Source organism: Glycine max, chromosome 6 (genome assembly GCF_000004515.6).
Source record: "Glycine max cultivar Williams 82 chromosome 6, Glycine_max_v4.0, whole genome shotgun sequence".
NCBI classification, from domain to species: Eukaryota; Viridiplantae; Streptophyta; class Magnoliopsida; order Fabales; family Fabaceae; genus Glycine; species Glycine max.
Genome location: NC_038242.2, coordinates 2420116 through 2446372, shown reverse-complemented (window position 1 = coordinate 2446372; position 26257 = coordinate 2420116). Strand labels below are relative to the sequence as shown.

General features: G+C 34.0%; 6 protein-coding genes across 7 annotated transcripts; 3 read left to right on the top strand and 3 right to left on the bottom strand.

The window, feature by feature from the left end:
- Window positions 1-354: 354 nt before the first annotated feature.
- LOC100814380 (protein RADIALIS-like 3) lies at window positions 355-1485 on the top strand. Its single transcript, XM_006581143.4, has 2 exons — window positions 355-1035; window positions 1253-1485. Exons 1-2 carry the CDS (start codon window positions 785-787, stop codon window positions 1275-1277), a joined length of 276 nt encoding a protein of 91 aa, XP_006581206.1. The 5' UTR covers window positions 355-784; the 3' UTR covers window positions 1278-1485.
- Window positions 1486-9318: 7833 nt separating this feature from the next.
- Window positions 9319-13896, top strand: LOC100788160 (DNA-3-methyladenine glycosylase 1-like). Its single transcript, NM_001317635.1, is given in 2 exon segments — window positions 9319-10464; window positions 13382-13896. Coding segments are annotated over 2 exon segments (1056 nt in total). The 5' UTR covers window positions 9319-9433; the 3' UTR covers window positions 13407-13896.
- An 884-nt stretch (window positions 13897-14780) lies between these two features.
- On the top strand, window positions 14781-16676 carry LOC102666455 (long-chain-fatty-acid--AMP ligase FadD26). Its single transcript, XM_014776922.1, has one exon. It carries the CDS (start codon window positions 14781-14783, stop codon window positions 16674-16676), a length of 1896 nt encoding a protein of 631 aa, XP_014632408.1.
- A 1654-nt stretch (window positions 16677-18330) lies between these two features.
- On the bottom strand, window positions 18331-19493 carry LOC102664125 (cell surface glycoprotein 1). Its single transcript, XM_006581142.3, has 2 exons — window positions 19161-19493; window positions 18331-18927 (listed from the first exon to the last, which is right to left on the bottom strand). The coding sequence occupies exons 1-2, from the start codon at window positions 19418-19420 to the stop codon at window positions 18555-18557; spliced, it is 633 nt and encodes a 210-aa protein (XP_006581205.1). The 5' UTR covers window positions 19421-19493; the 3' UTR covers window positions 18331-18554.
- A 1297-nt stretch (window positions 19494-20790) lies between these two features.
- LOC100786029 (protein RADIALIS-like 6) lies at window positions 20791-22354 on the bottom strand. Its single transcript, XM_003528039.5, has 2 exons — window positions 21865-22354; window positions 20791-21057 (listed from the first exon to the last, which is right to left on the bottom strand). The coding sequence occupies exons 1-2, from the start codon at window positions 22092-22094 to the stop codon at window positions 21030-21032; spliced, it is 258 nt and encodes an 85-aa protein (XP_003528087.1). The 5' UTR covers window positions 22095-22354; the 3' UTR covers window positions 20791-21029.
- A 1892-nt stretch (window positions 22355-24246) lies between these two features.
- LOC100778020 (CBS domain-containing protein CBSX3, mitochondrial) lies at window positions 24247-25996 on the bottom strand. Of its 2 annotated transcripts, none has more exons than XM_003528025.5 (6): window positions 25727-25996; window positions 25221-25495; window positions 25052-25130; window positions 24828-24901; window positions 24682-24742; window positions 24247-24590 (listed from the first exon to the last, which is right to left on the bottom strand). In XM_003528025.5, exons 2-6 carry the CDS (start codon window positions 25479-25481, stop codon window positions 24448-24450), a joined length of 618 nt encoding a protein of 205 aa, XP_003528073.1. In that variant the 5' UTR covers window positions 25482-25495; window positions 25727-25996; the 3' UTR covers window positions 24247-24447. The 2 variants fall into 2 exon arrangements, with proteins under 2 accessions (XP_003528073.1, XP_006581204.1); XM_006581141.4 differs by having other exon boundaries at window positions 25753-25996.
- Window positions 25997-26257: the final 261 nt, after the last annotated feature.

Genomic DNA, 26257 nt, shown 5'->3' with positions numbered 1-26257 from the left:
TCAAGAAATTTACAATCATACATTTCATTTAATCAACTGATATAAACGTGGTTGATATTATTTTTATTTGCTGACAATATATAAGTCATTTATAATGACTGATTTATAATTTTTAAGATGTTCTTGTTTGCAGAACTACAATTATACATGTTCTGATGCACGTATCGTATCCACGCAAAATAAACATAAAAATTCGACAGCCAACAATGTTGACTGAAATGCAACTTTGAGTGTCAATAACTCTAGTCAAGTAGGAGCATGCAGGTGATGTGACAAGGAATTCCATGAGGATCAAAATCAAATAATCCTTGCCTTGAACAGAAATAAAAACGGTGTCTTATGTTAAATTCTGTAACGGGAGGCATGCATATATGTGATGTGACAGGAATTCACAGGAATGAATGAGTGAAATTCACAGGAGACAACACCTTTCTCGATTAAGGGAAAATCTGCGTGATCTTTGCTTACATTTCTTAGAAGTTAATTAAGCCTTAATATAATTATTTTGAAAAAAGAAAAAGAAAAAAGAAACATGCAAAAATTACAAGAAAGAAAAAGAAAACCACGTCGGTATCTAGGAATATCAGAATCTGTCCCACAGTTTTGTTCGGAAAGCAACGGCTAGCATGAACATCAAGTACAGAACACAACCTCTAATTTCAGAATCTACCCCCAACTACTATATAAAGGGTACCAATGTTAGTCCCCTTATAATCACACCTCTTTAATTAGTAACACTTAATTTTCATTACCGTCGTTTTATTAAGTGTGTGTTGCTACAACAATGGCCTCAAGTCAGGGTTGGACTCCGAAGCAGAACAAGAGATTTGAGAATGCCCTTGCCATCTTCGACAAGGACACCCCAGACAGGTGGCACACGGTGGCCAGGGCCGTCGGAGGAAAAACGGTGGAGGAAGTGAAAAGGCATTATGAGAAGCTCGTGGAAGATGTGAAGGAGATTGAGGAAGGTCACGTGCCCCTCCCCAATTACCGAAGTGCTGCAAGAGGCCACGGTTACATGGATGAAGAAAACAGGTATTTTTTATCAACCATGTTTACTTTATAGTTAATTATTACCATAATATTAGTCCAATGCAGTATTATTGTGTCAAAGATAGTTTATATTCTTATATTTTTATAGAGATGTCATGTGTATACTTATATATTGTTATGAAGATTATTGTTATATATGTTTGATTGCTGTTATTGTTGTTTCTTGCTGGAGTCTGATTGTATTTTTATCATAATGCAGGATGAAGGTTCTGAGTCTGCAGTGAAGTGTGATTTATCAATAATATATATAATATATGCTGGATGCTTGGCTTAGAACTACTATAAAATATTTTATTTGCTTTTTCGTTTTTTCTTTCCATATATATATATATTCAAAGCATCGATGCCTTGTATTTCTGTTTCTATAAATGTAAAGATGAAATGAAATTGTCCCAAAGACGAACCAGTTAATAGTAAAACATAGTCATCGGATATTAAATTTTCTTCTCAAGTTATTTATTTTTCTCTTGATCTTTCCCGATCGGCGGAAAGATATAAATGATGTCGGAGTTTGCTGTCTCAGAAGAGATGACAGGGAAACGATGGCTAACAAAAATAAAATGATGATTGACTGAATATATATATATATATATATATATATTATATGAAAGAATCACTTTAAACATAAAAGTGAGAAGGCTATTTCACACAAAATTGGCACTCCATGTTCCAAAATCGAAACCAACAGATAGATTCTTATAAAAGGCTGACGAAATCAACCAGACAACTTTTGGAATGCTGAAGTTTCGAATGGAGTAGTGATACCTATTTTTATTTTATAAACTCTTCATATTTTTGTAAGATTTAAATATAATTTTAATTTCTAAAAAAAGCACTATTTTTTTCAGTTCTTATATTAAAATTGTATCCATTCTTAATCTATATACTTTAGAAAAATATACTTTTTAATTAAGTCCCTATATAAAGGGGCTTTTGAGGGACTGTAATCGCATTTTTTTACATTGGGAACTGGAAATGAATAAATTTTTTATAAAGACTAAAGTCAAGAATAATGATATTCTTATGGGCTAAAAGTAAGTTTAAGTCTTGTTTAATTATAAATGAATTTTGCTCAAATATTAAGAGTTTAATTTTTGTTCACCTCCACAGCTATATGATGCTTTACAAATTATAAGTTAAATCCATAAAACTAGTCGTGGTGACTCGTGAGGTTGTCACTTCTATAAAATAAAAATAGAAAAGAAAATATTACCTCTATTTTTTTAATTTCATATTTAGTTTAAAAATTAAAATTTGAAAGAACATGGACTTCACCACGACCCGTTGTTAAAATTCATGAGTTGAATAAAAAGTGACCAGAATTTATCATTGCCAATGATTAAAAAATATTATCATTGCCCAAGGGATGACTCAACCGAAAAAAAATCTCTACTCCAAAAATATCTCCTAAAGGCAGCAAAACAGTATATATACCTTTAAAAGGGGAAATGTTTTTTCATGTATTCCTTTACAGAAAATGACTTGGCTAATGGCAATTGATAAAATTTACAGCTACTTGTCCAACAAGCCATTTAAATTGTTTCATTTCCAGGGAGCTGTTATTTTGATGCTTGAAATCGCTTTCATAACATGGTCATGGCTTGCTTGTGTTTGCTACTGGCTAGCAGTGTTTCGTCATTAACAAAAACGTTCTTTTTCTTTTGTTGGAATAGAACTGCTGAAAGAAAGCTTTGGGCTTGTAAGAATCCATTGGGTTTTATCATCACTTGAAGCGGCGAATTGTTATTCTTAATTCTCTTTTGTTATTAAGTTCACCCCTAATCTTTTCAAATATATCTTTTGGATGAAAATATTTTTGACGCAAACAAGTTTTCGTTGTATTAAGGGGTGTGAATTCACCGTACACACAGAAATGTTTTTGTTGTGTGTTTTGAAATTATATACAACAAAAAATTGTTTTCATAGTGTTATTTTTTCGTAAAAAAATAATATAATGGAAACATGTAAGAGGTGGGTTCGTATTTACTCAGCAACTCGTGCATATGTCTATGACTTAGCTTATTAGCAAAGCCCTTGGCATTCAAAGATAACGGAAAGAGTAAAATCTTTGAAAACTATTATCATCATGACCATGAGATAAGAGTAGCCAACAAACAAATCCAAATATGTTATTGAAGTGTCTATAATCATCTCATGATCTTCAATCTTGTAGTTGTCCACATCATTGGATGCGCATTTTGTAAGACTGTACAATCTATTCTTACTAAATCAGGAGGTTTGGGATCACCAAGGAGTAATAATATATTGGGGGCCAAGACTTATACATGCATGGCCGTTTGAATTCTAGTTTGGTGCTTTATGCTTAAACTGATAATTGGTTTCGGGAGTTCCGAAGCAACTATTTTTGGAATGATGCACCCGATTCTTTCCTATTTGTAGATCATATATTTCTATATATATATATATATATATATATATATATATATATATATATATATATATATATATATATATATATATTGTATTCGCAGCTTTTCCATTATTGGTGGAGTCCACAACCTTGGCCTTTTATTTCATTTTAGAAGTGTACATGGCCAGAATTAATTCCCCCGTCGCTATCATTCAAGGGATTGAATATATTAATTCCTTCGTCAACCTTGGTTGTTGTTTTGTTGCATGTTTATCCTCGTTTCCTCTGTTACTTTTTTTTTTACGTGACTTGGATTTTTTTTGTGAATTACAATTAACAACCATCCTTTGTTCTGAACTAGGGTTTCATGTTGGTATTTCACATGCAATTTTCTAATCCCATCCACTCCATGCGTGATTGCTGCTACCATCTACTCCTACTAAATCAAGAGGTTTGGGATCACCAAGAAGTAATAGTCTATTTGGGGGCAAGACTTGTACCATGCATGGCCATTTGGATGCATAATAATGCTTTTCATGTTAATTGGTTTCAGGAGTTCAGAGGCAACTATTTTTTCTTCACCTTTACTTTCTCCATCCTTATGAGAATCATCATTGGGGTCTATTGAAGATTATGCAATTAAAACAAGAGTTGAATTAGGCACCCGATTCTTTTTTTTTTAGGGTTAAAATATGTTTTTTTGTTTCTAAAAATATCAAAATATTTAAAATTTATTCTTACAAAATTTTTAGTATATTTTTTGTCCTTGTAAAATTAAAATATATTATTTTTTAGCACAGAGCTAGACTTGGACGAATTCAAACCTACAAGATATTTTTTATTAAAATATAATTTTTGAGAATTAAAAACCATCACAAATTACATAATTTCCATCACCAAATACCACCATAAAAAATTTTCCGATGATGGCGTAGTCAACGACAAGATGTCGTGGAAGTGAACACGACAGTAGAAGATGTGGCCAGTGGAAGGCATCAAGGAAGTCAAGGGAGGCGGAGGGTGCAGCAAAGAAGTCCTCATCGTCAAGGGAGGAAAGGATTTGATGGATGTGATTTAGGAGGGGTCAAAGGGGAGCTGCTATTGCCACATCGTAACATCTCAAAAGTAATCTAATAATTATTTAGATAAAGATATCTAAATATATTTTTTAGTAAATGAAAAGATAGATTAAAATGTTTTAATATATTAGATTATTATTTTTATTTTGAAAAGATGTTAGTATAATAATATATTAGATTGGTTAAAGTTAATTATAATTAAAGATAATAGAAATAATAGATAAAGAAAGATCAGATAAACAAATTTTAAATTACATACAATTCTTATATAAGGGTAGACAATTCATTTTCTTAAAATCACACACATAAACGATCTCTTTTGGTATTAGTGGGTTGTTCAAGGACCGAGAAAAAAAAAAGAGCAGACAAATTCTTTTGATGCAATTGGTTGAAGAGAAGAAGAATAACTAAGAGTTTGAATTTCTTACTTCAAAAGGTGAGTAAAACGAAGAGTACGAATTCTTGAGAATGTGCTTTATTATGGAGTTTGTTGGTAGTTTTTTTTAATGATATTCTTGTAATTTTGTGAGTTGATCATCACCTTCTGGGAAAGGATGATGTTGTGCATTTTATTATGAAATTATAATATTAGATATCTTTATTTTGGGTGAGAATGATATTTATTTATAGATATTCCTATTTGGGATAAGGAAGAGATTTTAGATATTTTCATCTATGATGGAGAAGGCAGTGAGATATCCCGGAATGAAATATGAGCTCATATATAGACCCTTTGAAGAATATGAGATTCACACTAGTCTCGAGAATAAAAAAATTGAGTTTGGTGATTCTAGAAATCACTAAGTTGTGTCTCATATATTTATTTGCATGCGTTGAAGTGTTGTCGTTTATTTAAATATTTTATTTATTCTAAATTTCATGAATTGTGATTATTTTAACATGATTTTATTGGTGTGTAAATATATACATGTATAATCTTATTTTAAACTCATTGTGAATACCATGGTGGATTTTTTGGATTATCGCACCGAATGTGAACAACACTATTTTTGAATTCCTTAGTTGTTTTATTCATTGGGATTATCATTTTATTATAAGTGTTATTTTCAGAGCTTGAGAAAGAAGTTTTTGAGTTTGAGGAGACTTGAAAACATAATTTTCTTAGTTACATTTATTTTAGCTTGATGAATACTTTAGAATAAGAGCCAAATGGGATCACTTTCATTATATTTTTAGTGTTCATTTAGTTTAGATGCTCATATTTAGAAGATAATATTTTTTCTCATATAAAGACTTATTTATTTTACTTTATTTATTATACATGTAACATCCTTGATTGTCAACTTCTCGACTACTCTCACATTACGACACTTCACGTGGTAACACTTCACTCGACATCCTTGTTGGTCAAAATCTTCCACCGATCAGAATCCTCGGTAGGTAGTTCTTTCTGAAACCTTGAAAATCAACCATGCTTACTTTCAGGATCAATGACTGACCCCACAAATAAACACAAGACTTTTCAGCTTGTTTTGTCCTCACTCATATGTTTTCTAAGAAACTTCCTAAAAGGATACTCATCTCATTACTATTCCAAGCCAAACACGCTTAACTATGAAATTTTTAAGTGATGAGCTATTGAAAAGTAGATGCATCTTGTTTGTATAAGTAGTATTAATTAATTTCTTTAAGTTATCCTCAATTGCACAGTCTCATACCTTTACAACTTCTAGATCTCTCTCATTTTGGTGTGATTCGATCGGGGTGTTACACGCGTCACTGCGAACCACGTCTTGAAGGAGGACATGATATCGTTTTGGGAGATAAAAAAGGAACCTGAGGTTGAGGATGTTGATTGGGAGGGTGATTGGTTGTTGGAGAAGTTAATAGTGGTGCGGTGAGAGATCTAAAAGGGAGATAGGAGGTGCATCCTTAACAGGAGAGAGAATTGGGGAAAAAGAAAGAGGAAAATATCCATGTGTCTAATTTTTAGTGGATACACTTTAGACACTTAGGTTTGGATTCGTCCAAACCTAGCTTTGAGCAAAAAAATAACACATTTTAAATTTGGAAGGAACAAAAATATATAAAAAATTTTGTAGGATGAATCTCAAACATTTCAATACTTTTAACGATGAAAAAATATTTTAACATTTATTTATCATTTCTTGAACTTTTTTTTTCCTATATGCAGTCTTCCCATCATTGCATGTTGGAAGTGTTTGTTTTTTTATTATTAATTTTCTCCATCATTATCATTTATAGTGTATTTGGATGGAGCAATTTAATAAGGAAATTCATTTTTTTAAAGAATTTAAAATGATTCATGATAAAATAGCTTGTTTGGATAGAGTATTTGAAAGGAGATTTAATTTTTGGTATTTTTATGAACCATTTTGACTGACTAAAACAATGAGATTTCAAATTCTCTTAAAAAATATAGAATTTGAAATTCTTTTTTCGGAGATGCTCATTCTAACTCACGTTCTTGTTCGCAACTCTTTCTCGCTCGACACTAACAACTACGGATGACCAAAGTTTTTACGGCCGATATCAACATAAGTTGTTTTTCAGTGACGTTGACCGAGATTTTTTCGGTCAGAATTTTTTTGTATGATGTCAACCAAAACTATTTTTTTGCCGATATCGACTAAGAATTTTTTTAGATGATGTTGGTTAGGATTATTTTCTCATTGATGTTGACTAGGATTTTTTCTGCTAACACCAGCTAAGTATTTTTTTACCGACATCAGACATAACTATTTTTAGTCAACATCGACTAGGTTCTTACAGTCGACATCCACTAGAGTTTTTTTGGTCGACATCGACCAAAGCAGTTTTTTAGCCAACATCAGCCAAGGCTATTTTATAGCCGATGTTGGGTAGGGTTTTTTGTCCGACATTGGTCAGGGCTATTTTTTAGCCAACTTCGACTAGGGATTTTTCGGTCAACGTTGACCAATGATGTTTTTCAGTCGACATCAGGTAGGTTCTATTGGTTGGCATTGATCCAGTTATTTTTTAGCCGATATTGGGTAGATTTTTTTGTCAACGCCTGCTAGGATTTTTTAGGCTGACATTGGCTGAAAATAGTCTTGGTCAATGTCGTTTGAAAAAACCCTAGTCGGTGTCGGCCAAACAAACCCCAGCCGACGTTGGTAAAAAAATCTAGTCAACATTGGCTGAAAAATAGACTCAACCAACGTTAGCCAAAAAATAGTCCCGATTGACGTCAACTGACAAATATTTCCAGCATACTTTGACAAAAAAAACTCTATTTAATGTCGAATGAAAAATAGCTTTGATTGATGTTGGTTTAAAAACATTCAGTGGTTATGGTCAGGCAAAATAATCCTACTTAAAATTATCAATATTTTGTATTTACAAATTATTAAAAATTTAAAATATTTTTTAATTAATATTTTAAAACTAGATTGTGTTTATTTTTTTATAAAGTTTAATATTAAAATTTCATTTATTTAAAATATAAAATTGAAATTTTGCATATGAAAAAAATTGAATTAGTTTATCCAAACAAAATATTTTGAAAAATAAAAAAAATTAAAATAAAAATAATTCAAATTATAGACATTCCAAATTTCTTGAAATTTTGAAATTCTTGATCCAAACACAAGATTAAGATATATTAATTCCCTCATTAACCTTCCAAGATTGCTGCTTCGAAACACGACTTGGATTGGTTTTCCTTGTGCATCACAACTAACAACCTACCTTTGTTCTCAACTAGGGTTTCATGTTGGTATTGCTCATGCATTTTTCCAAGCCCATCCACTCCATGAGAGTGACCACTTCTATTGTCATTGTTGTGCTAGAACTTCTGGTAATGTCACCATAAAACTTACTTTCTTATAAAGGAGATGTAAAGTTTGTAAACCTTTATATTCTACATAAAACCAATGATTTTTGAACCATATTTTTCCAACATCAGCTCGTTCAAGATCAATTTCAACACATACTATAACTAATTTTCCTCTTGATTCATTTGCAATTCTAGCGTCCATTCTAACTAGGTGTCTCACTTCCCGTGACTAAAGCCAAGAGAAGACTTCCTTCACAATACTTCATACCAAGACTTAGAAAATAAATCCAAACTAAACTTCTACCAATTGTAACACCAGAAGAAATAAAATTTGACACCCATGGTCTAACTGTTAGATGATGATAAAAGATCATCCATGGACTCCCATGAAAACTTTTTTTTTTATCTTCTAATAAATCAAACTTCACCATAAAGAAACCATTACCCACGCCCATTGCATCAATACCTCCAACAATTCTCTAGATAATTTCCGGTTAGTCTCTTATAGTCAAGTATCCTATAATTTTCTTGAGAAGGTTCACGATGACAACGTCTTTCCACCAAAGCCATAACTCCTGCATCTTCAAACTAAATATTGAAAATATTATTCTTAAGATCAACCCGATCTCTCTATGGCAAAGGATGTTGCGAACCCTTCTAACTTATCACGAAAGAAAAGTTTTGTAAGATTAGATCTTTCTCCTCCATCTGGTGGTTTTGGCGGCGAAGGATTTTGGATGGTTGCACCATTCTCTCCTTTAGGGCACAACATTCGCTTTGAAAAAACTTTCTTAAAAAAATAAAGATTAAAAATATGTTGCTAGTACTCCTTAGTCCTCGTACAAAACCATTGAAAAATTGATTTTCGTTTTATGTGAAGGATGGGGCTAGACTATAATAACCATACTACACAAAATTAACAAAAAAAAAAACAAAAGCCCACCCTACTAGCGCGGACACATTTGACAATGTTGGGCTTCTGAATGCGGGGTTGATTTGGGCCAACAAGAATGTAGAAGTTCACGTGGGAGGTAGCGTGCGACAAAGAAAAGAGAAAAACGCGACGAAGAGTGAAGAGTGAAGAGCAGCGAGGAGGATGAAAGAAAGGCGTTAGAGCAGAGTGAGGCATCATCAGAATCTGAATCTCACATGGGCGAACAGACGCTAGGTCAAGCACAACCCCTCCCCGCCCCCGATGCTGCCACGGCCCACTCCGAACTAAACAATGTCCCTCAGCCGACAACCTCCCCAGCTACGAAAATCCCCCTCCGTCCCCGCAAGATCCGGAAGGTCTCTCCGGACCCCTCCACCTCCGAAGCCCCCATCAAACCCGCCAAACCTGTTGGCCGCAACACCACCTCCAAGGCTGCTCCGCCTCGAGCCCTGACTGTGGTCCCTCGCATAGTGGCTCGCTCACTCTCCTGCGACGGCGAGGTCGAGATCTCGCTCCGCTACCTCCGCAACGCGGACCCCCTCCTCTCCCCTCTGATCGACATTCACCAACCCCCAACCTTCGACAATTTCCACACTCCCTTCCTCGCCCTAACCCGCAGCATCTTGTACCAGCAACTCGCGTTCAAAGCCGGCACCTCCATCTACACGCGCTTCATCGGCCTCTGCGGCGGCGAAAACGGCGTCGTTCCCGAAACAGTTCTCGCCCTTACTCCCCAACAGCTTCGGCAGATTGGGGTTTCGGGGCGGAAGGCCAGTTACCTTCACGATTTGGCCAGGAAGTACCAGAACGGGATACTCTCCGATTCCGCCATTGTGAACATGGATGACAAGTCGCTCTTCACCATGCTTACCATGGTCAATGGCATTGGCTCTTGGTCTGTTCACATGTTCATGATTTTCTCACTCCACAGACCCGATGTTCTCCCCATCAATGACCTTGGTGTCAGGAAAGGGGTTCAGCTTCTCTACAACCTCGAGGACTTGCCGCGGCCCTCGCAGATGGACCAGTTGTGTGACAAGTGGAGGCCTTATCGGTCTGTTGCTTCGTGGTATATGTGGAGATTTGTTGAAGCCAAGGGAACTCCTTCGAGTGCGGTGACGGTAGCGACTGGTGCCGGCTTGCAGCAGCAGCGCCATCACCAGCATCAACAACAGGAGCAACAGCAGCAGCAACACGCTCCACAGCCACAGCTTCTGGATCCCATAAATAGCATGTTTAATCTTGGGTAAGGCATTACTGGTTGCACTACAGTTCATATGTTCGATTTTAGGGTTTATGAATTGATTTTGATGCCCTGGTAGATATCTGTGTTTAGATTTCTTTAACTTGTGATTCTTTAATTCCTTTTTTACTTTGATTTAAGATGAAATGAATTGTTTATGAAAGCGAGTTATCATAGGCTGATTTCCTATGGAGTAGTGGGTATCTGATATCTATATTGGATATCAAATGTTTCTCAATTGCTTGAGAGTTGTCAGGTGTTTGTCTTGTGTTTAGAAAATGGGAACATGACTTGGTAGAATTACCTGCTCCTGGAACGAGCTAATGTAGTTTTGAAAATATTCAGGAATTCACTTTATTAATTCTCTCTAGATGTGTATCTTTGAATTTATTGGGGCAGACATCCTTTGTGTTATATCTTAATTACACTTGTTGAGTAGTTACTCTTGTAAAGATAGATGTGCATTTTCATCTTGTGAAGGCATGCTGTATTTTTTTTTTCTTAAAATTAAATTAGGTAAGGTCTTCATACCTCATGGTTTCATATCACAATTTCTGTGTTTTTTCTTTGTTCAATTTCCATTAAGTTGACAGGTTGCTAAACAGTGTAACTCCTTGAGATATTTTTTGGTGCTTCTTTTCTCTTTCTCCATGATAGTCTATAAGCTTTTTCATCTATCATTTGGAAAAAGCAACCATGATAGTCTATAACTGGCTCTTAAGGGTTGATAACTTTTATGCTCTGTTTGGTATGATAAAATGGTAGGGAAATAAGGAAGAGGGAGAAGAAATAGGCGAGAAAAAGAGGTGTGTTTGGTAGAGGGGAATTGGTGGGAGAAATTTGCAAACCTGCACGGAAATAAACAGTGAACCCGCTTATCACTGACAATAATTGATGATTATTTTGTGGCGTTTTTTAGGTGTTTTCCGGCAATTTTAAACCATTGAAAACACATAATTGATTATCAAGACACTATAATCGATTATCATAAAACAAAAATTGATTTTGATAATGTGTTATCACACTTTGATAATTGATTATTTTTATTCTTTTTCTTATTTTTCACTTTCCTATTCTCTTAAATCAAATATCCCTATTTCCACTCTATTTTTCTCACCTATTTCTTGCCTTCCTACCAAACACACCATTTAAGAGTTAATGCCTTTGGCTGATGACACTTTAAAGGAAAAGTGATGTGGAATACCTGATAGCAGAGATGTCGTATGTATGAATTTTGGTATATAGCTATCTCTGTCTAATAAGGAACAAAGCTGTGCCTTTCGTGCATTGGTGATTTATGATAACAAGATACATTCCATGTGATTAATATTCATCCACTTTTGCTTCTCATGTTATCTAGTTTTTTATGCATAGTTTTATATATCTTTTAATCTTGTGATTAAGTAATGATGACGGAGTTAGAAATAGTTTTTCATGCCTTTTGAATCGAGGGAAGAAATCTTGGATGTCTCTCAAACTGTATAGAGTGACTGTATTATATGATGAAGGAAACATTTGCTGGCACTCTCTTGCAGTATCATATATGGATTTAAGAAGTGATGAAAACAAGAATCTTATAGAAAAGCATGCTGTAACATTTAAGATAGGAAATGAGGAAGCAGAATCATAAAGAAAGGCATAAAAAACTTCGTACCCCATTGCCCAGAGGCTCTTCGCTATGCGAAGGTATGGGGGAGGGATGTTGTACGCAGCCTTACCCTTACATATGCAAAGAGGCTGTTTCCGGATTCGAACCCATGACCAACAAGTCACCAAGGCACAACTTTACCGCTGCACCAGGGCTCGCCCTCATAAAGAAAGGCATACTGTAACATTTAAAAATAGAACTGGTACCACCATGACTTCAAGTGATTATAGATACTGCAAGTAAAATTTGATCATGTAAATATGGGATAGTCATTATACGACTTATGGTGTTGGGATTGAAGGAAGTGCTTTGGCAATCAGGCTATCTTCCCATGGAAGAAAATTTATTAAGAGTAGTTCATTGTTGCCATGTTCATATTGAATGGGATGAGTCAACACTCTATATTTCACACAATAGATGATGGAGATCTCGATTTATCGATCAACTTGAATTTAAGGCAAGACTGGTTCCTATGTTTGCATAAATCAGTTTTATTTTTAATAGATAAGGCAGTGAAAATAATGTGATTGCAACTTGAAAGGAGTTGGTGCATAAGAGATGCCCGTGCCCTCTTGTTCAATTGTTTCTCTGCTGCAAGAGTAGTGGTCTCAATTGGAAACTATTATAATTTTCATTCATTAATATGATGTAATCAGTGGACCTTTATGGTAAGTATATTTTTGGATTTTTCATTGGTTCTTCTCACCATATTATGGATATTTGCTTTTCTGCCTGTTAATAGTTAGTATTTAGTTTGGTAGAGTCTGGTAATATTGGATTACTCCCGTGTCTGTTTAGTAGCAAGAAGCGGATTTTCTAATTTGATCCGCCGTCTGAAGATAAACCTCAAAATCTTGCCATAACATCATAAAGACAAAAGAATGACATGAAGTTATTTCTTCCATTGGTTGTTTTGATTTATCGCCTACCTAGGCGTGTATTTTTTTTTAATAAATAATTTTGGAGTAAACTTTTTCATGCTATGTTTTGTCCGTTTGTTTTGGATTATGTTTTATGGTATGGTGTGGTCGTGTTGTACTTGTTTGTGCTTAGTTGGTGCCAACTGCCCAAGTATTTCCTTAAAATTTTGATGTTTAGTTTTTTATAACTATATGCAAAATTCAGTTACTGTGAAGGAGAGGTATGTAAAAATTTCAAGGTATAGTACGTGTCTTTCACTTAGCTTCCTTCTGTTCTACTCTCCATTTTGAAAATTTGTAATTGATTAAGTTGTCTAATAATCTAATCTCTTGTTTTTGTCATACGCTATAGGGCTGCCTGTGCTTGGGGACAATGATCGCTGTCGGAATTTGTATCAGGCTTCGTTAGCAGTCGCTCAGGCGTGAAGTTGCTAAGCCACGCTGTGAAGTGTAATGATAGATCTTAGTACTGAAACTTGGACATTGGGAGCATTGAAGAATTAGTGTATGATGATCGCCTTGTGTTCAATAAAACCAGTGCAAGATTAATAAAGGCCACTCCTTAATTTTTATTTATTTATCAGTAATTGTAGTTGTTGGAGGCCTATTATGTCAAGTCGACATTTAGTATGACAAGACTGATTATAGGAGGGCAGTGCTTCACTGCCTTTGCTGCATGGTAATGTGGTTTGGACTTTTTGGATAATGTAATTAATGTATGGAGTCCTTATCTTGCGTCATGCTTCTGGACGGGCCCTTTGAATTAAGTGAAATTCGCATCATGTAAACGAAAAAGATCGGTAATTCCTATCCGTAATAGAACTTAGGTTCTGGATTTAATATATTTGAGTAATGCAGTTTGCATCCTATGTTTTATTACTTTAAGTTATGTTGTGGTAATTAGTAACACATTAAAAGTAATATTGAGCATTACGCTTTTATCATCTCATGATTTTTTTATTTGATAATAATAATATTAGTAGCAGTAGTGATCTACTAATAAATAATAAATTATTGGTTTGAGTAATATTGAATTTATTTATTTTAAATAAATTCTTATAGATGAAAAAAATATAATTGAGAGAAAAAATATTATTAAGAATTATCAATTAAATTTTTTAATGTTGGTAGATATTAATAGAAGCTATATTACATTATATGGAACCTTTGTAACACAGACGGAGAAAGTTATATTAATACATTCAATGTTTTTAATTCATCTTCACATTTTTTTCTTCTTATTTTTCTTCATTTCTTATTATATTACTCGCTAAAGTCAGATTAGTAGCTGTAGTAGTAGGGAGTAGTTTACACGAGTTCTTACGTTTGATCTTCTTTGTTGTATAATAAAAGAAAATATTATATCATTTGTTGAATTGATCAATTTCTGTATTTTCTTTTATATCCATACATTACAAAAAATGGAGTCCATGTTTAATATTTTTGTTAATAATATTATCAAGATAAAGTCTGGAGCCGTAGACATGTACATTCACTAGGAGACGACAAGGGAGACAATTAATCCGCCTATAATATAGAAACATTTTCGACAGGACGGCGATGCAATCCGGGGAACAAGTGCATAGCGACGATAGATTCATGTTATTATAGCTGAGGGACACTGGGATATTCTAACCGGATATCCCTTTATTCCTTCTTCTAGTTTTCGTAATCATCTCATTGGAGTTGAATATAAATATGCAAGCGATCATGGCACTAGTTTTCGCAAGCAACACAAGAAACAAACTAAAATGCCATACAAGTACGAGAATTATGACCCCTCATTCCCCGACCAACCCGTGGTTGACTTATACCTCCCAGTTTGGGCCAGGTTACCTGCCTTCAAGTCCAAGCCAGCTTTCATTTGGGCACAAGACTTGCACACCTTCACTGCTCTCACCTACCAACAACTTAACGCCACAGTTGATGTCATCTCCTCTCGACTACTCGCTCCGTTACAACGAGGTGACACTGTTCTTCTTCTTTGCTCTCCTGGACTTGACCTAGTTGAGCTCATCTTTGCGTGTCAAAGAGCTGGTCTTTTGAGCGTTCCCATCATCCCTCCTCACCCTTCTTTTGCTAAAGAAAACTATCACCATCTCATAAGAGCCATTTCGCAGACCAAACCCAAAGCTGCCCTAGCTCACCCTCACTACATATCAAGCATTAGACAATACGTGTCTTCCCCCCACAACAACAAGAAACTTGCTCACATGTTACATAGCATCCACTGGATTTCCGTAGACGAACTCAAACATCATCATGGTGTTGTTACTTTAAATAATCTTGATTCACTGACATACAGTGGTTGCAAAGCGAATGAAGTTTACTTGGTTCAGTACACGTCTGGTGCCACTGGGGTTCCAAAACCCGTGCTTGTCACAGCGGGCTCAGCTGCTCACAACGTTAGAACAGCGAGAAAAGCTTACGATCTTCATCCCAACAGCACAATCGTTTCGTGGCTGCCTCAGTATCATGATTGTGGTCTCATGTTCTTGTTGCTGACCCTTGTATCAGGAGCCACGTGTGTTCTCACTTCCCCAACGGCGTTCATCAAACGCCCCAGACTCTGGCTTGAACTCTTGTCGAAATTCAAGGCCACGTGCACTCCCGTTCCCTCGTTCACATTGCCACTCGTGGTCAAACGAGGAGGAATTCACCAAGGAGCTTCTACTTCATCCATCAACCTTTCAACTTTGAAGAATCTCATAATCATCAACGAGCCCGTCTATAGAGACTCAGTGGAAGAATTTGTTCACACTTTTTCTCCATTTGGGTTAAGCCCTTCTTCTATCTCTCCTTCCTACGGGTTAGCAGAGAATTGCACCTTTGTGTCCACTGCGTGGAGGAGCGTTAATAGTGATCATAATGATAGTGTTGGTGCCTATTATTCTTCAAGCTTCCCAGATTTTCCCACTCACAACAAGCTCTTACCAGTTGCAAGGCTCGAAAACGTGGAAGAGGAAGACGTGGAGATTATGGTTGTTGATGAAGAAACGTTGGAGCCAGCTGAGGATGGTGTTGAAGGAGAAATTTGGGTTGCTTCACCAAGCAACGCTTCTGGGTACCTTGGCCACCCTAGTTTAACAAGAGAAGTGTTTCATGGAAGACTAAGAAACATGATTAGCAAGTGCTTTCTTCGAACTGGGGACAGAGGCATAGTGAAAGGAGAAAAAAGATATCTTTTTGTCACTGGTCGCTGTCAAGACGTTATGGAACTCCGAAATGGTCGAAAGGTTCATCCACATTACATAGAAACTGCGGCTTATAACAGTTGCCCCAAGTTACTGAGAGGAGGTTGTCTTGCAGCGTTTAAAGTTTCATCAACGGTGGTGGTTGTGGCAGAGATGCAGAGGATCGAAAAGGGTATAGAAAAAGGTGTGTTGAAGAGGATTTGCGAGGGAGTTAAAGAAGCTGTTTGGAAGAAAGAGAAGGTGGAGGTTGGATGGGTGGTTTTGGTTGAGAGTGAGTGTGTTCCGAAAACCACTTCTGGGAAATTGATAAGAGGGAAGGCTAAGGAGAAGCTTCTTGCAGGGGAAATGGTGATTCTGATGAAGATGCGGTTTGGAAAAGATGTTACTGTTTTTAAGAGAGCAAAGAAGGTAACTGGTTCAATTTTATTTGCAGAAGCTCGTAGCTCATTATAATAATCTCACTTCTATATGAGATAAGAGAGCACCATATAGGGTGGTGTAATACCTGAAAAGTGTTGATTCTATATATCAGCATATTTTCACTTCTTTATACCTATCAATAAATATAAGAATAATAAAGGTTCTTGGAAAGTTATAAACATGGAGAAACAAGAAAAAAAAAGAAAAAGACATGATTGTAATCTAATATGATAGAAAAAGAGATGTAGATTAAATAATAAGTGTTTAGAGTGATCAAATGTTCACGTATAACTACTGTAAATATAAACCTACACAAACTTTTTCGTTAATTTTTTTTTTTACCTTATATTCTTCTTATATATTTCTCTTTGTTCTTTTGATCTAAATTCTCAAGGGCATTTCCAACAGGATCCTCTCTAGTAAAATCTCATTGTTTATTTATATTTTCTCCCCTTTTTTAATTTCTGTTACATTAACCAATCAACAAGAAGAACCAAGTTAATTTCTTTCTAGCAAATATAAATGTGCCATGTTTAATGCCTAAAAAGAAAATGGACGAAAAGAAAGAAAAATATAGATATTATAAAAGATATGACGTAATAAAGAGTTAAAAGGAATTATACATTAAAAAAATCCAAAAAAAAACGTCATATGTGAATTTATTATTTTTGAAAATTTATAATAAAAAATAAAAAATGATACATTTAAATCCTAACAAAATTACCGCTTTCTTTTTTATTTAATATAATTAAAAATATTAAAAATAAACCATCTATTATGCCCTTTAATTTTTTTTATATATCTTATTTAAATTTAGAAAAGATTAATTACTATTTTGATCTTTATAATTGGAATATTTTGTTTTAGTACTTATAGTTTAAACTTTAAAACATCACATTTTCATCCTTATATAGTTGCAATTTTTTAATACTTTTTTTTTGTCCTCGGCATTAATTTTTGACTAATTAATACTGTTTGAAGAAACATGAACGAAATTAAAAAATAATGGGAAAGTGTGTGTGTGTTTTTCTAATGATGTTAGTTGAATCTTGACGGTAAGGATTAAAAGAATAATAAAAGAAACTAAAAATGAATTTTTTAAATTATATGGAATAAAAAAAGTTATTACAATTATAAGGATCAAAAGCATAACTAAAACTTTAAAATATTTTTTATTAGGTTTTAATTTTAGGATGTTTTATAAATAGATATTTATATATTTATAGTTAGTTTGAAATAATAATTGAGATTTGATACGGAGTATTAAGATTTAAATTTAAATTTAATTCAAATTTAAAAGAGAGATAACTAAATTTAAATAATAGTATTTGAGATAAATAAAAATATTAAAAAAATAACGGAGGATGCTAACTAAATAGTGTTATGAGGAGACTAATTAAGGAATAAAAAGTGATAGTTGATTTTCTATGGAAAAGTGTTACCAATACCTTTTAAAACCTTATTAATAAAAGTAATTCTTAAAAATATTCTCACTTAAAATTAAATAATTAATGTATGATATAAAATTTGATTTAATTTGAAAACTTTGATTCACTTCACAACGATACCGATCGATTCTTTCAAAAGCTACTGCATTTGCTAAAAGGGTCAATTAAAAAACTTGATCATGACAAAAAAAATAATAATATTAACAAACTTCACACATGAAAGTATCATTTATTTCAAGTAGGGACGATATGGAGATAGAAATTAGGCACATTTATTACAATAACTAAGTGATAAAACAAGCTCATTTTTTAGGCACATTTGTTGAAGGGTGACAACAAATTATGAGTGTTGCATTCTAAGTGTGAAAGTAGATATTATCTCCCTCGAAAATAATTTTAAGTGTCAAAGGAATATATATAAATATCTATGTCAATAAAAATCAATTAGTATGGCATTGCCATCTTATGATTCATCATCACTCTCGTCTGCGGGTTCCGCTTCAGGCGTCTCTGTGGGAGGTTCTGATGGAGAGTCATCAAACTCGTCTTCATCATCTGGTTCCTCGGTAGGTGCATTTGTAGGTGTCAATTCATCTTCCTCATCCTCTTCATCTGTAGGCGCTTGTCCAGGTGCATTTGTTGTTGGTGCCAATTCAGGTGCTTCTATTGGTGCACCACTTGCTGGTGCTACCACTGGTGCATTGCTTGGTGCTTCATTGGGCGAATTTAGTGGTGCACCAGCAGGTGAGAAAGAATCATCCGGATCGTCAATGTCATCTACAGGTAAATCTTCTGGTGCTCCAACCGGTGAATCTATGGGGTTGTTGTTTGTTATTCTAATTGTCACAACAATAATTAACCACCCATAATTAGTATAAAATTAAACCAAGTTACACAATTTTAAAACAATGTATTCCATTTAATAATTTCTCTCATTTTAAGAATGATCAAAGATATGTTAGACAAAAAAAAAACAAGCCAAATTGTGTTTTCTATCCTAAATGTATTTGATTTTTTTTAATAAAATATTAAGAGAATAAACAAGGGAGAGTATGGTTTTGATCTTTACTCGTCAGCGTCTAAAAAGTCAGCCAAGGATGAAGCTTCTCCATCATCGGCTTCCTGAGGAGAGTCGTCACCTCCAAAATAATCATTGACAGCTGCTTGGGCAGAAGCAGCACCAAAAGCCATCTGGGCCTTTTTCAAAGAATCTTGAGAGAACCCTCCTTGGTCCAGGAGATCCTTCCAATCTTCTTGGCCCAAAACTGAACATAATGGCAGAGCCAACAACACAAATGCAAATACCAAAACAAATGATATCTTCGCCATTTTATCCTTATTCCCTTTCCCCGGAGTCAAGGATTAATTGCAGAAACAGAAACGCCTTTGACAATTTTGTGAACCAAGGGTGTCAACAAAATGCAACTTTGTTTTATTGGAATCCGTTGTTTTATATATAGTGCAACAACCTTTTTTAATGGGGTTCATACAGGTGTTAAGTACCCGACTCTCGCGTACTAATTTGATATCTTTGGAAATTCAATTTTCCGTTTTCTTTTCGAAGGGTAGGATTTTAGTTTGTCAACAACAAAATCAGTTATCAGCGCTTACGCTGCTATTGCATGGTTCCCTTTCCATACCCTTCATTTGTGGCTTAACTAGTTGTATATATTTAGCCACCGGTTGGTGTTACTGTTGGTTCGCCCTCAATATTATTTTTAGTGCAGAGCTTTACTATAAGCTGCATGTAACGTTAAACTTTTTAAGTCATTTTATTATAAATAAGAATGGTTAATTAGTGTTTTAAGAAGAAGAAAAATGCTACAATATAATTTTTTTAATTATTAGAAACTATTTATGTCGAATTTTGACTAGAAGCATTGCATTGGAAAATATAATTATAATTAATATATTTTTCGAAATAAGGAATTAATATATTATTATTATTATTATTAAATTATAATTATAATATTTTCTAAATTAGGTGCACAAGAGATTATTATGAAAAGTCAAACTTTCTATTATTATGAATATAATTAGAATAAAATTTAAATACGTTTTTTAGGTAGATAAATAAATAATTTGAAAATGTATGGATTTATTAAGCATGGGTATTTAAATTTTTTTAACTCATTTAAAAAACAGGAGAGACTTTACACGCTCTAAAAGAGAGATGTTAACATGCATGCACACTTTTCTTTTTGTTTCGGTTCTCTCCTTGGAGAACGGTACATGTATCTTGATTTTTTTTTTTATTATCATTTTATTTCAAATCAAAGCTATTGCTCATGAATAACGGAACAATGTTGTTAAAATGACTGGATTGAATTGCTTAGTGAACTTAATGCAAGTTGTATCAATTGAGGCGTAATAAATATAACAAAGTTAAGTGTTACGTTTACTGCTAGAAAATTTTACCTACTATAAACTCTCTCTCTATATATATATTTGGACTTCGGATGAGTTCTCACATCTATAAACCCTTTGTGTGTTTCTTTTGAAATGAATATATGCCAGTAGGTTTTGGTGGATCAACTCTCCTCCATAATATGCGAGCAGAACAAAAATACACATGATAGATGAACTTAACTAATAGAGAAATTCATTTTTTCTGCCATGATATATATTGTAATGGAGGTGTGTTCAGTAAGTATACTTTGTTTAAATTTGAGTCTTTAACTTGTAGCTAAAAACGTAAATAAAACGACGAACAAGTGTTTAATCATTAAATTAAACTTTGAGAAGTTACATTGATAATTGTCTAGGATCGATGATGCCAGCACAGTACTACACACTATTTTTTATTTTTTATTTGGCAAAGTTACATTACATGATATTTCTTGCAAATTACAATTGGGTGAATATAAGGGGACATACTAACATAATGGCACATGCTTTTGTCGAAACTAGCAACTCCACAGTTCGAATAGTCTTTGCCTCATCGGAGACTTAGATCCCTCATTCGCCTGCTTAAGAAAAATAGGCTTATTCAGAATAAGAATGGGACAAAATCAGTATTTTAAGATGTGTATATAAATATAAGTGGATGACAAACTGCATGTGCCAGAAAACTACATCCAATGATTTCAGGTGATTTATCCCCGAGGGAAAAAAGACAAATGTCGATGCATGAACCAATGATTTTATTACCAATAGCATATTGACAGGTTGATAATTATTAATTATATAAGCACCAAGACGGACATTATCCAAACCAATAGATCTCGGGTGCATGTGATTTGAAACTTGATGGATTAAATTTCACGTGGACTCTGTTTATAATAATAATAAATAAATAAAAAATGGTTTCTTGGGATGCTATGAAAATTTCTTGAATTGTTAATTGCTCTGTAAGGTAATCAGAAATAGCATGTATATCGGAGGACATGACGTTGTCATCATCGTGAAAGCTCTAAAACTAGAAAAGCAAGAATTATTTTAAAACGGGAAAACTAATGAAATTGGCAATGCAGATGGAAGGGTTCTCCCAAATTTAGAAGGTATATATCTCTTTCAAAACACCTCTTAACGAGTTTTGGTTTTTGCAATAAAAGTGATTTCCTCTTCTCTAATACATGTGGGGAATAATAGATGATAACACACAAATTCGTTGAAACTTGGAAGTATGCATTTTTATTTTCTGGATTAGGTACATAACATAACACACATTCTAATAAGTTGATAGCTAGTACTTGCTCCACTAAAACCTTGCACATGGCAAGTAATGCATGTTATGTACAAAGTTTTACACATGATTGTTAGCCATTAATTACCTTTGCTCATTGTGAATCTGCCTTTCGTTACCTCTGTAGCTGGGAAGTGGGATTTGATCACGCTCTATTCGAATGACATCTTCCTGGAGGATCTCATAGTGCATTTTCACCTCTTGTACGGACTTTCCACCCACGGCGTTGGCCACATGTTGCCACCGATTTGGGTCATCAGGCCCATGAACCGCAAGAGCATCCTCAAAACGTCTATTCTCTTCTCGTGTCCAACCCATGCTATGTACCTAAATATGTAATTAGTGAACACACAAGCAAGTATCACAAAAAGAACAAAAGATAGTGAGAGTGAGAGTGAGAGTGTGAGTCTAGCTCCTTAAATAAGAGTGAGTCAAGTCATAAAATGGGGGTTGTGCAAGTTGGCGAATAGTTTTTATGGATTCAACAAGATATGATATGATTCTCTTCCCTCGCAAAATGGTTCCCAATCCAAGGGGGTCATGTAACCTTTCCATTTCTTCGGATTTGATCCCCTCACACTCACAGTTATAAACCTATGAGTCTATGTATGACCTTTAAGCCTGTATTATCAGCATTAGTAGAATTTCTTCAGATAGTGGCGGTGGGGATTAGATACCAATTCCCACTGCTATAGAGATATATATTCGCTAACAATATATACGGAAAAGCTAGCTAATATATTCTGCTTCTTTCTTTCTAATAAGATAGATGTAGAATAATAATCGGTCCTTTTGCAACTTGTAAGAAGTAATATACTTTCTCCATCACCATTAATATACTATTTTACATACGAAATCGAGAATAATGTCCAGTGCCAGCGCTCTGCTCGATCATCTATGGATTGTATTGCTTTGTAGCGTGATCAAAAGTATAGGAGATAAAAGTATAATACCAAAACTCTTATAAGTAGTCGTAAAAAAATTAAAGCTCATAAAAACATTCTAAAAATAACTTTTAAAAACACTTTCTCGTTATAAAAAAAATCTTAAAAATGTTCCTTCACCTTTTGTTTTTTTAATCCATTTTATAAAATTATTTAGAAAGAACTAATGTTGAAAAAAAAATGCTTGGTTACATGATTTTGAAAATAGATTAAAAATAGTTGTTACGTTAATAGTAAAATTGAGCTGAGAAATCAAAGTCTCATAAGCGAGAAATTAATAGCTCGTAATTGGGAGAACATATTCAAAATTTAGATTTTGTTACAAAATATATATTTAGTAAACTGGGTTATTATTTACATATTTCTCAGTAAAAAAAAAATAAACGAGTTTTGAAAACCTCTAAAACCTATTTTTGTATAAGATAATTTATAATTTATAATTAATTTTACACTGATAATATATTAAAACTAATTTCTCTTAGGAATGGGATGGTAAGGAACAATTTGAATAAATTTATAAATTGAAACTTGGTAATTACAAACATACAAGTACTTAATGCATCATTAATATGAGCCGTACCGCATAGAATCTGTTCGATGCCGCCACAGCCACTACACTCACTATATATACTCCTGCAGTTTGGGGATACTGCCCCCATGCTGAAAGGGATTGCTTTCTGTCACTAATGGACCCGATGATGACATATTTTTATGCCAAAAATGTGCTTGACTTCACAGCATCACGAATCTAGATCTTTAATCTTTTGGACAGTTCTAGTTTAAGAATCTTTATCGTTCAATTCTGTAAACAGAATAGGCGAAGAAGCTTCTCCATCAAACATGGTTCAAACATATTCGGGCGGCAGGGTGAAAATATTATGTTTTTGAGAATTTAGATTTATGTGATACCAGGCCAACATAAAAAATACAATCAAATTGAAATAAAAAATAGATTTTATTTATTTGTTTTTTTTAACTTGAACCAATTCAACATAAAAAAATTGATACTGTAAGATCCATTGTATTTACCTAAATAATAATGATTTATTTAATGAGATAATTCGTATTAGATTAGAAAATCTTAAACTAGTTAATAATTCAATCAACTATTTCTTAAGCATTTTAATTAGACTCTTCGAACTTAATTTTTTCCTTCTACTTTTATCTTTTACTACTTTTTATTTTGATTTTCTTATGATCTTTTTTTTTCTTGCTGCATTAATGATCTTATTTAATGTTACCAACTATTTTAATTTGATCATGTAATTTTACCTTAAATCCAAAATCCGAAGTAATTCAATCAATGAATACCCATACATTTTGCATATGGTGAAAATGTGTGTGTGTTTTTAATTTTTGTTTTATTAGGGCTAGATAGAAATCCCAATGTTAGTGTGGCGTGATGACTAACAGATTCATACTAAGGCTTGGGACTGAGGGAAAAGGGGAAAGAGAATATTGAATATCATTTTTCAACTGACTTAGTGTCACAGCTCGAATGTTACATGTTTTGGTGTGAATGGAGATTATCAACTTTATAATTTATAATTTACGTTTTCGGAAAAGATTTTCTTCTAAAAAAATAAAAGGAAACTTATTCACCTGTTACTAGCAATTTATAAAATATAATCAAATTCAATCTATTATGAAATATAAAGGTGTATTCTGTTTTGGTACATGAATTTCGTTCGTGTCATCAAATCCGTATCCATGCTTGAATTCTTTTGCTAATAGTATTGTCCTCTGATGTAGTCATTGAGTCGCTTCAATTCTCCACTCTGCTGCTCCATCACTGCTCGAACCACATCTACAATGGAAATCATACCAACTATTTTCCCATCTATAACCGGAACATGCCGGATATGATTCTCTGCAAGAAAAGGTTCACATTTGACCCTCAAGCTTTGTGGCAAACGATTAAAAGAAGGAACACTTAATGCCAATTGGAAAATTACTCTAACCTGTCATAATTTTCATTGCTTTAAGAATGTTGGTGTCAGAGGTCACCGTTATCAGGTTATTCTGTTCACAAGTAATCTCATTATACACAGAGAAAACGCAAGATTAGGCTGTTAAATATAATTGAAATAAGAGAGCATAAAATAACCTCATCAGTCATTATTTGACCAACTTGTGTGTGTAAGGGAGATCTTCCTTGTGCAACTATTTTTTTCAAGCAGTCTGTTTTAACATGCATGCATCCAACAAAGTGGTTCAGTTTAGCTCACTGAGCCAAAAAAATGTTTTAATTTTGGTTTGCAAAATTGCAATAGTAATGAATTTTCTATCATAACTAATTAAAGGGTATTAATTGGAAGGAACCACATCTACCTCTTTCTGTGACAATCCCTGCTATGTGCTGCCCCTCTGGCTTTAGTACCACCAATGATCCAATGTTATTATCAGCCATCTGAAAATCTTATACCATGTTGATCTTAGTTAAGAAATCTTAAGAAAGTTAATTACGGTGAATGATTTTGAACAAATTGAACCATCTTACATTCTTCATTGCATTTACAACAGCATCATCAGCTCGGCACCAAAGCCAGGAACCAACATTTTCTTCCCCTTTTGTCATTAGTACCTCTGACACTGTCACGTTCTCCAATCCTTTCTGCTGCATGCGTGGAGAGGACGTGACACATCCAAAATTTGAATATATTTTGTTTAGGTTAAGGATTCCATTCCCTTGGAATCGTTGAAATATTGCGCCACTTGGAGGGTTTTGGCGAAGTCGCAGTATTCTGTAGACTCCTAGCATTTGTTATTCTAGTTCTGTTCGATCAAAATAAACATCAGTGTTTGCTAATGTATAACAACAAACTACCATCATTATTCAACAACAAAGTACCATTGTTCTACTTATAGAGAACTATTGGGAGGACTAATGATTTAATTTTAATCCATAAAAGACCTAATTCAACAGTATTTTCATTTCGTAAAAATGTTAGATGTTCTTCATTACTGAGAAATTAAATAACAAAAATTCAGGGTTTCGTGTTTTACCCCCTCAAGTGTAGGATTCTACATACCCTGATGTTGCTGCTAATTGATTGGTAGTTTGGTTCTGTTTTAGCAGTGGCGAAGGTATATGGAACTATCCCCATGTTTGGTTTTTCATATAACCTCAAAAGTAGCTTGGTGCCATCCTTTACTTTATGACTGTATCTTGTATTTGAATTCTTTTCTTAACGGAGAATATGAAGAAAGGAACTTTATAGTTGCTTAAACATGGAATTGCCGACCCTTTGGATCATATGTTCTTGGCATTCATTTGGCTAACATTATAGACTTACGGATGATTATTTTAAGTTTAGTTCCATACATTCCATGACAAACTCAATGAAATCAATTTATTAACACGTGGATGAATGACTAAAACCATTAATTCAGTAAGCTTCAAAGAGGTCAAGAATATGCTGGGAATTTCTTTCATGAGAAGTGAAAGAAATTACTTCCGTACGCCACAAGATAAGAATGGTTTGTAAACGTTTCTTTGATGAAAACATAAATCTCTAAGTCTAAGCAAAGCACAAA

Bases quoted from the DNA above. Each gene is read 5' to 3' on its own strand.
- LOC100814380 (XM_006581143.4), top strand. From the start codon at position 785: ATGGCCTCAAGTCAGGGTTGGACTCCGAAGCAGAACAAGAGATTTGAG. The intron at 1,036-1,252 runs GTATTTTTTATC...ATCATAATGCAG, and splicing joins TACATGGATGAAGAAAACAG to GATGAAGGTTCTGAGTCTGC.
- LOC102666455 (XM_014776922.1), top strand. From the start codon at position 14,781: ATGCCATACAAGTACGAGAATTATGACCCCTCATTCCCCGACCAACCC.
- LOC102664125 (XM_006581142.3), bottom strand. From the start codon at position 19,420: ATGGCGAAGATATCATTTGTTTTGGTATTTGCATTTGTGTTGTTGGCT. The intron at 18,928-19,160 runs GTAAAGATCAAA...TGTGACAATTAG, and splicing joins GACTTTTTAGACGCTGACGA to AATAACAAACAACAACCCCA.
- LOC100786029 (XM_003528039.5), bottom strand. From the start codon at position 22,094: ATGGGTTGGACACGAGAAGAGAATAGACGTTTTGAGGATGCTCTTGCG. The intron at 21,058-21,864 runs GTAATTAATGGC...TTTCTTAAGCAG, and splicing joins CAGATTCACAATGAGCAAAG to GCGAATGAGGGATCTAAGTC.
- LOC100778020 (XM_003528025.5), bottom strand. From the start codon at position 25,481: ATGCTAGGAGTCTACAGAATACTGCGACTTCGCCAAAACCCTCCAAGT. The intron at 24,902-25,051 runs GTAGATGTGGTT...ATGTTAAAACAG, and splicing joins AGGGATTGTCACAGAAAGAG to ACTGCTTGAAAAAAATAGTT. The intron at 24,743-24,827 runs GTTATTTTATGC...ACTTGTGAACAG, and splicing joins GTCAAATAATGACTGATGAG to AATAACCTGATAACGGTGAC.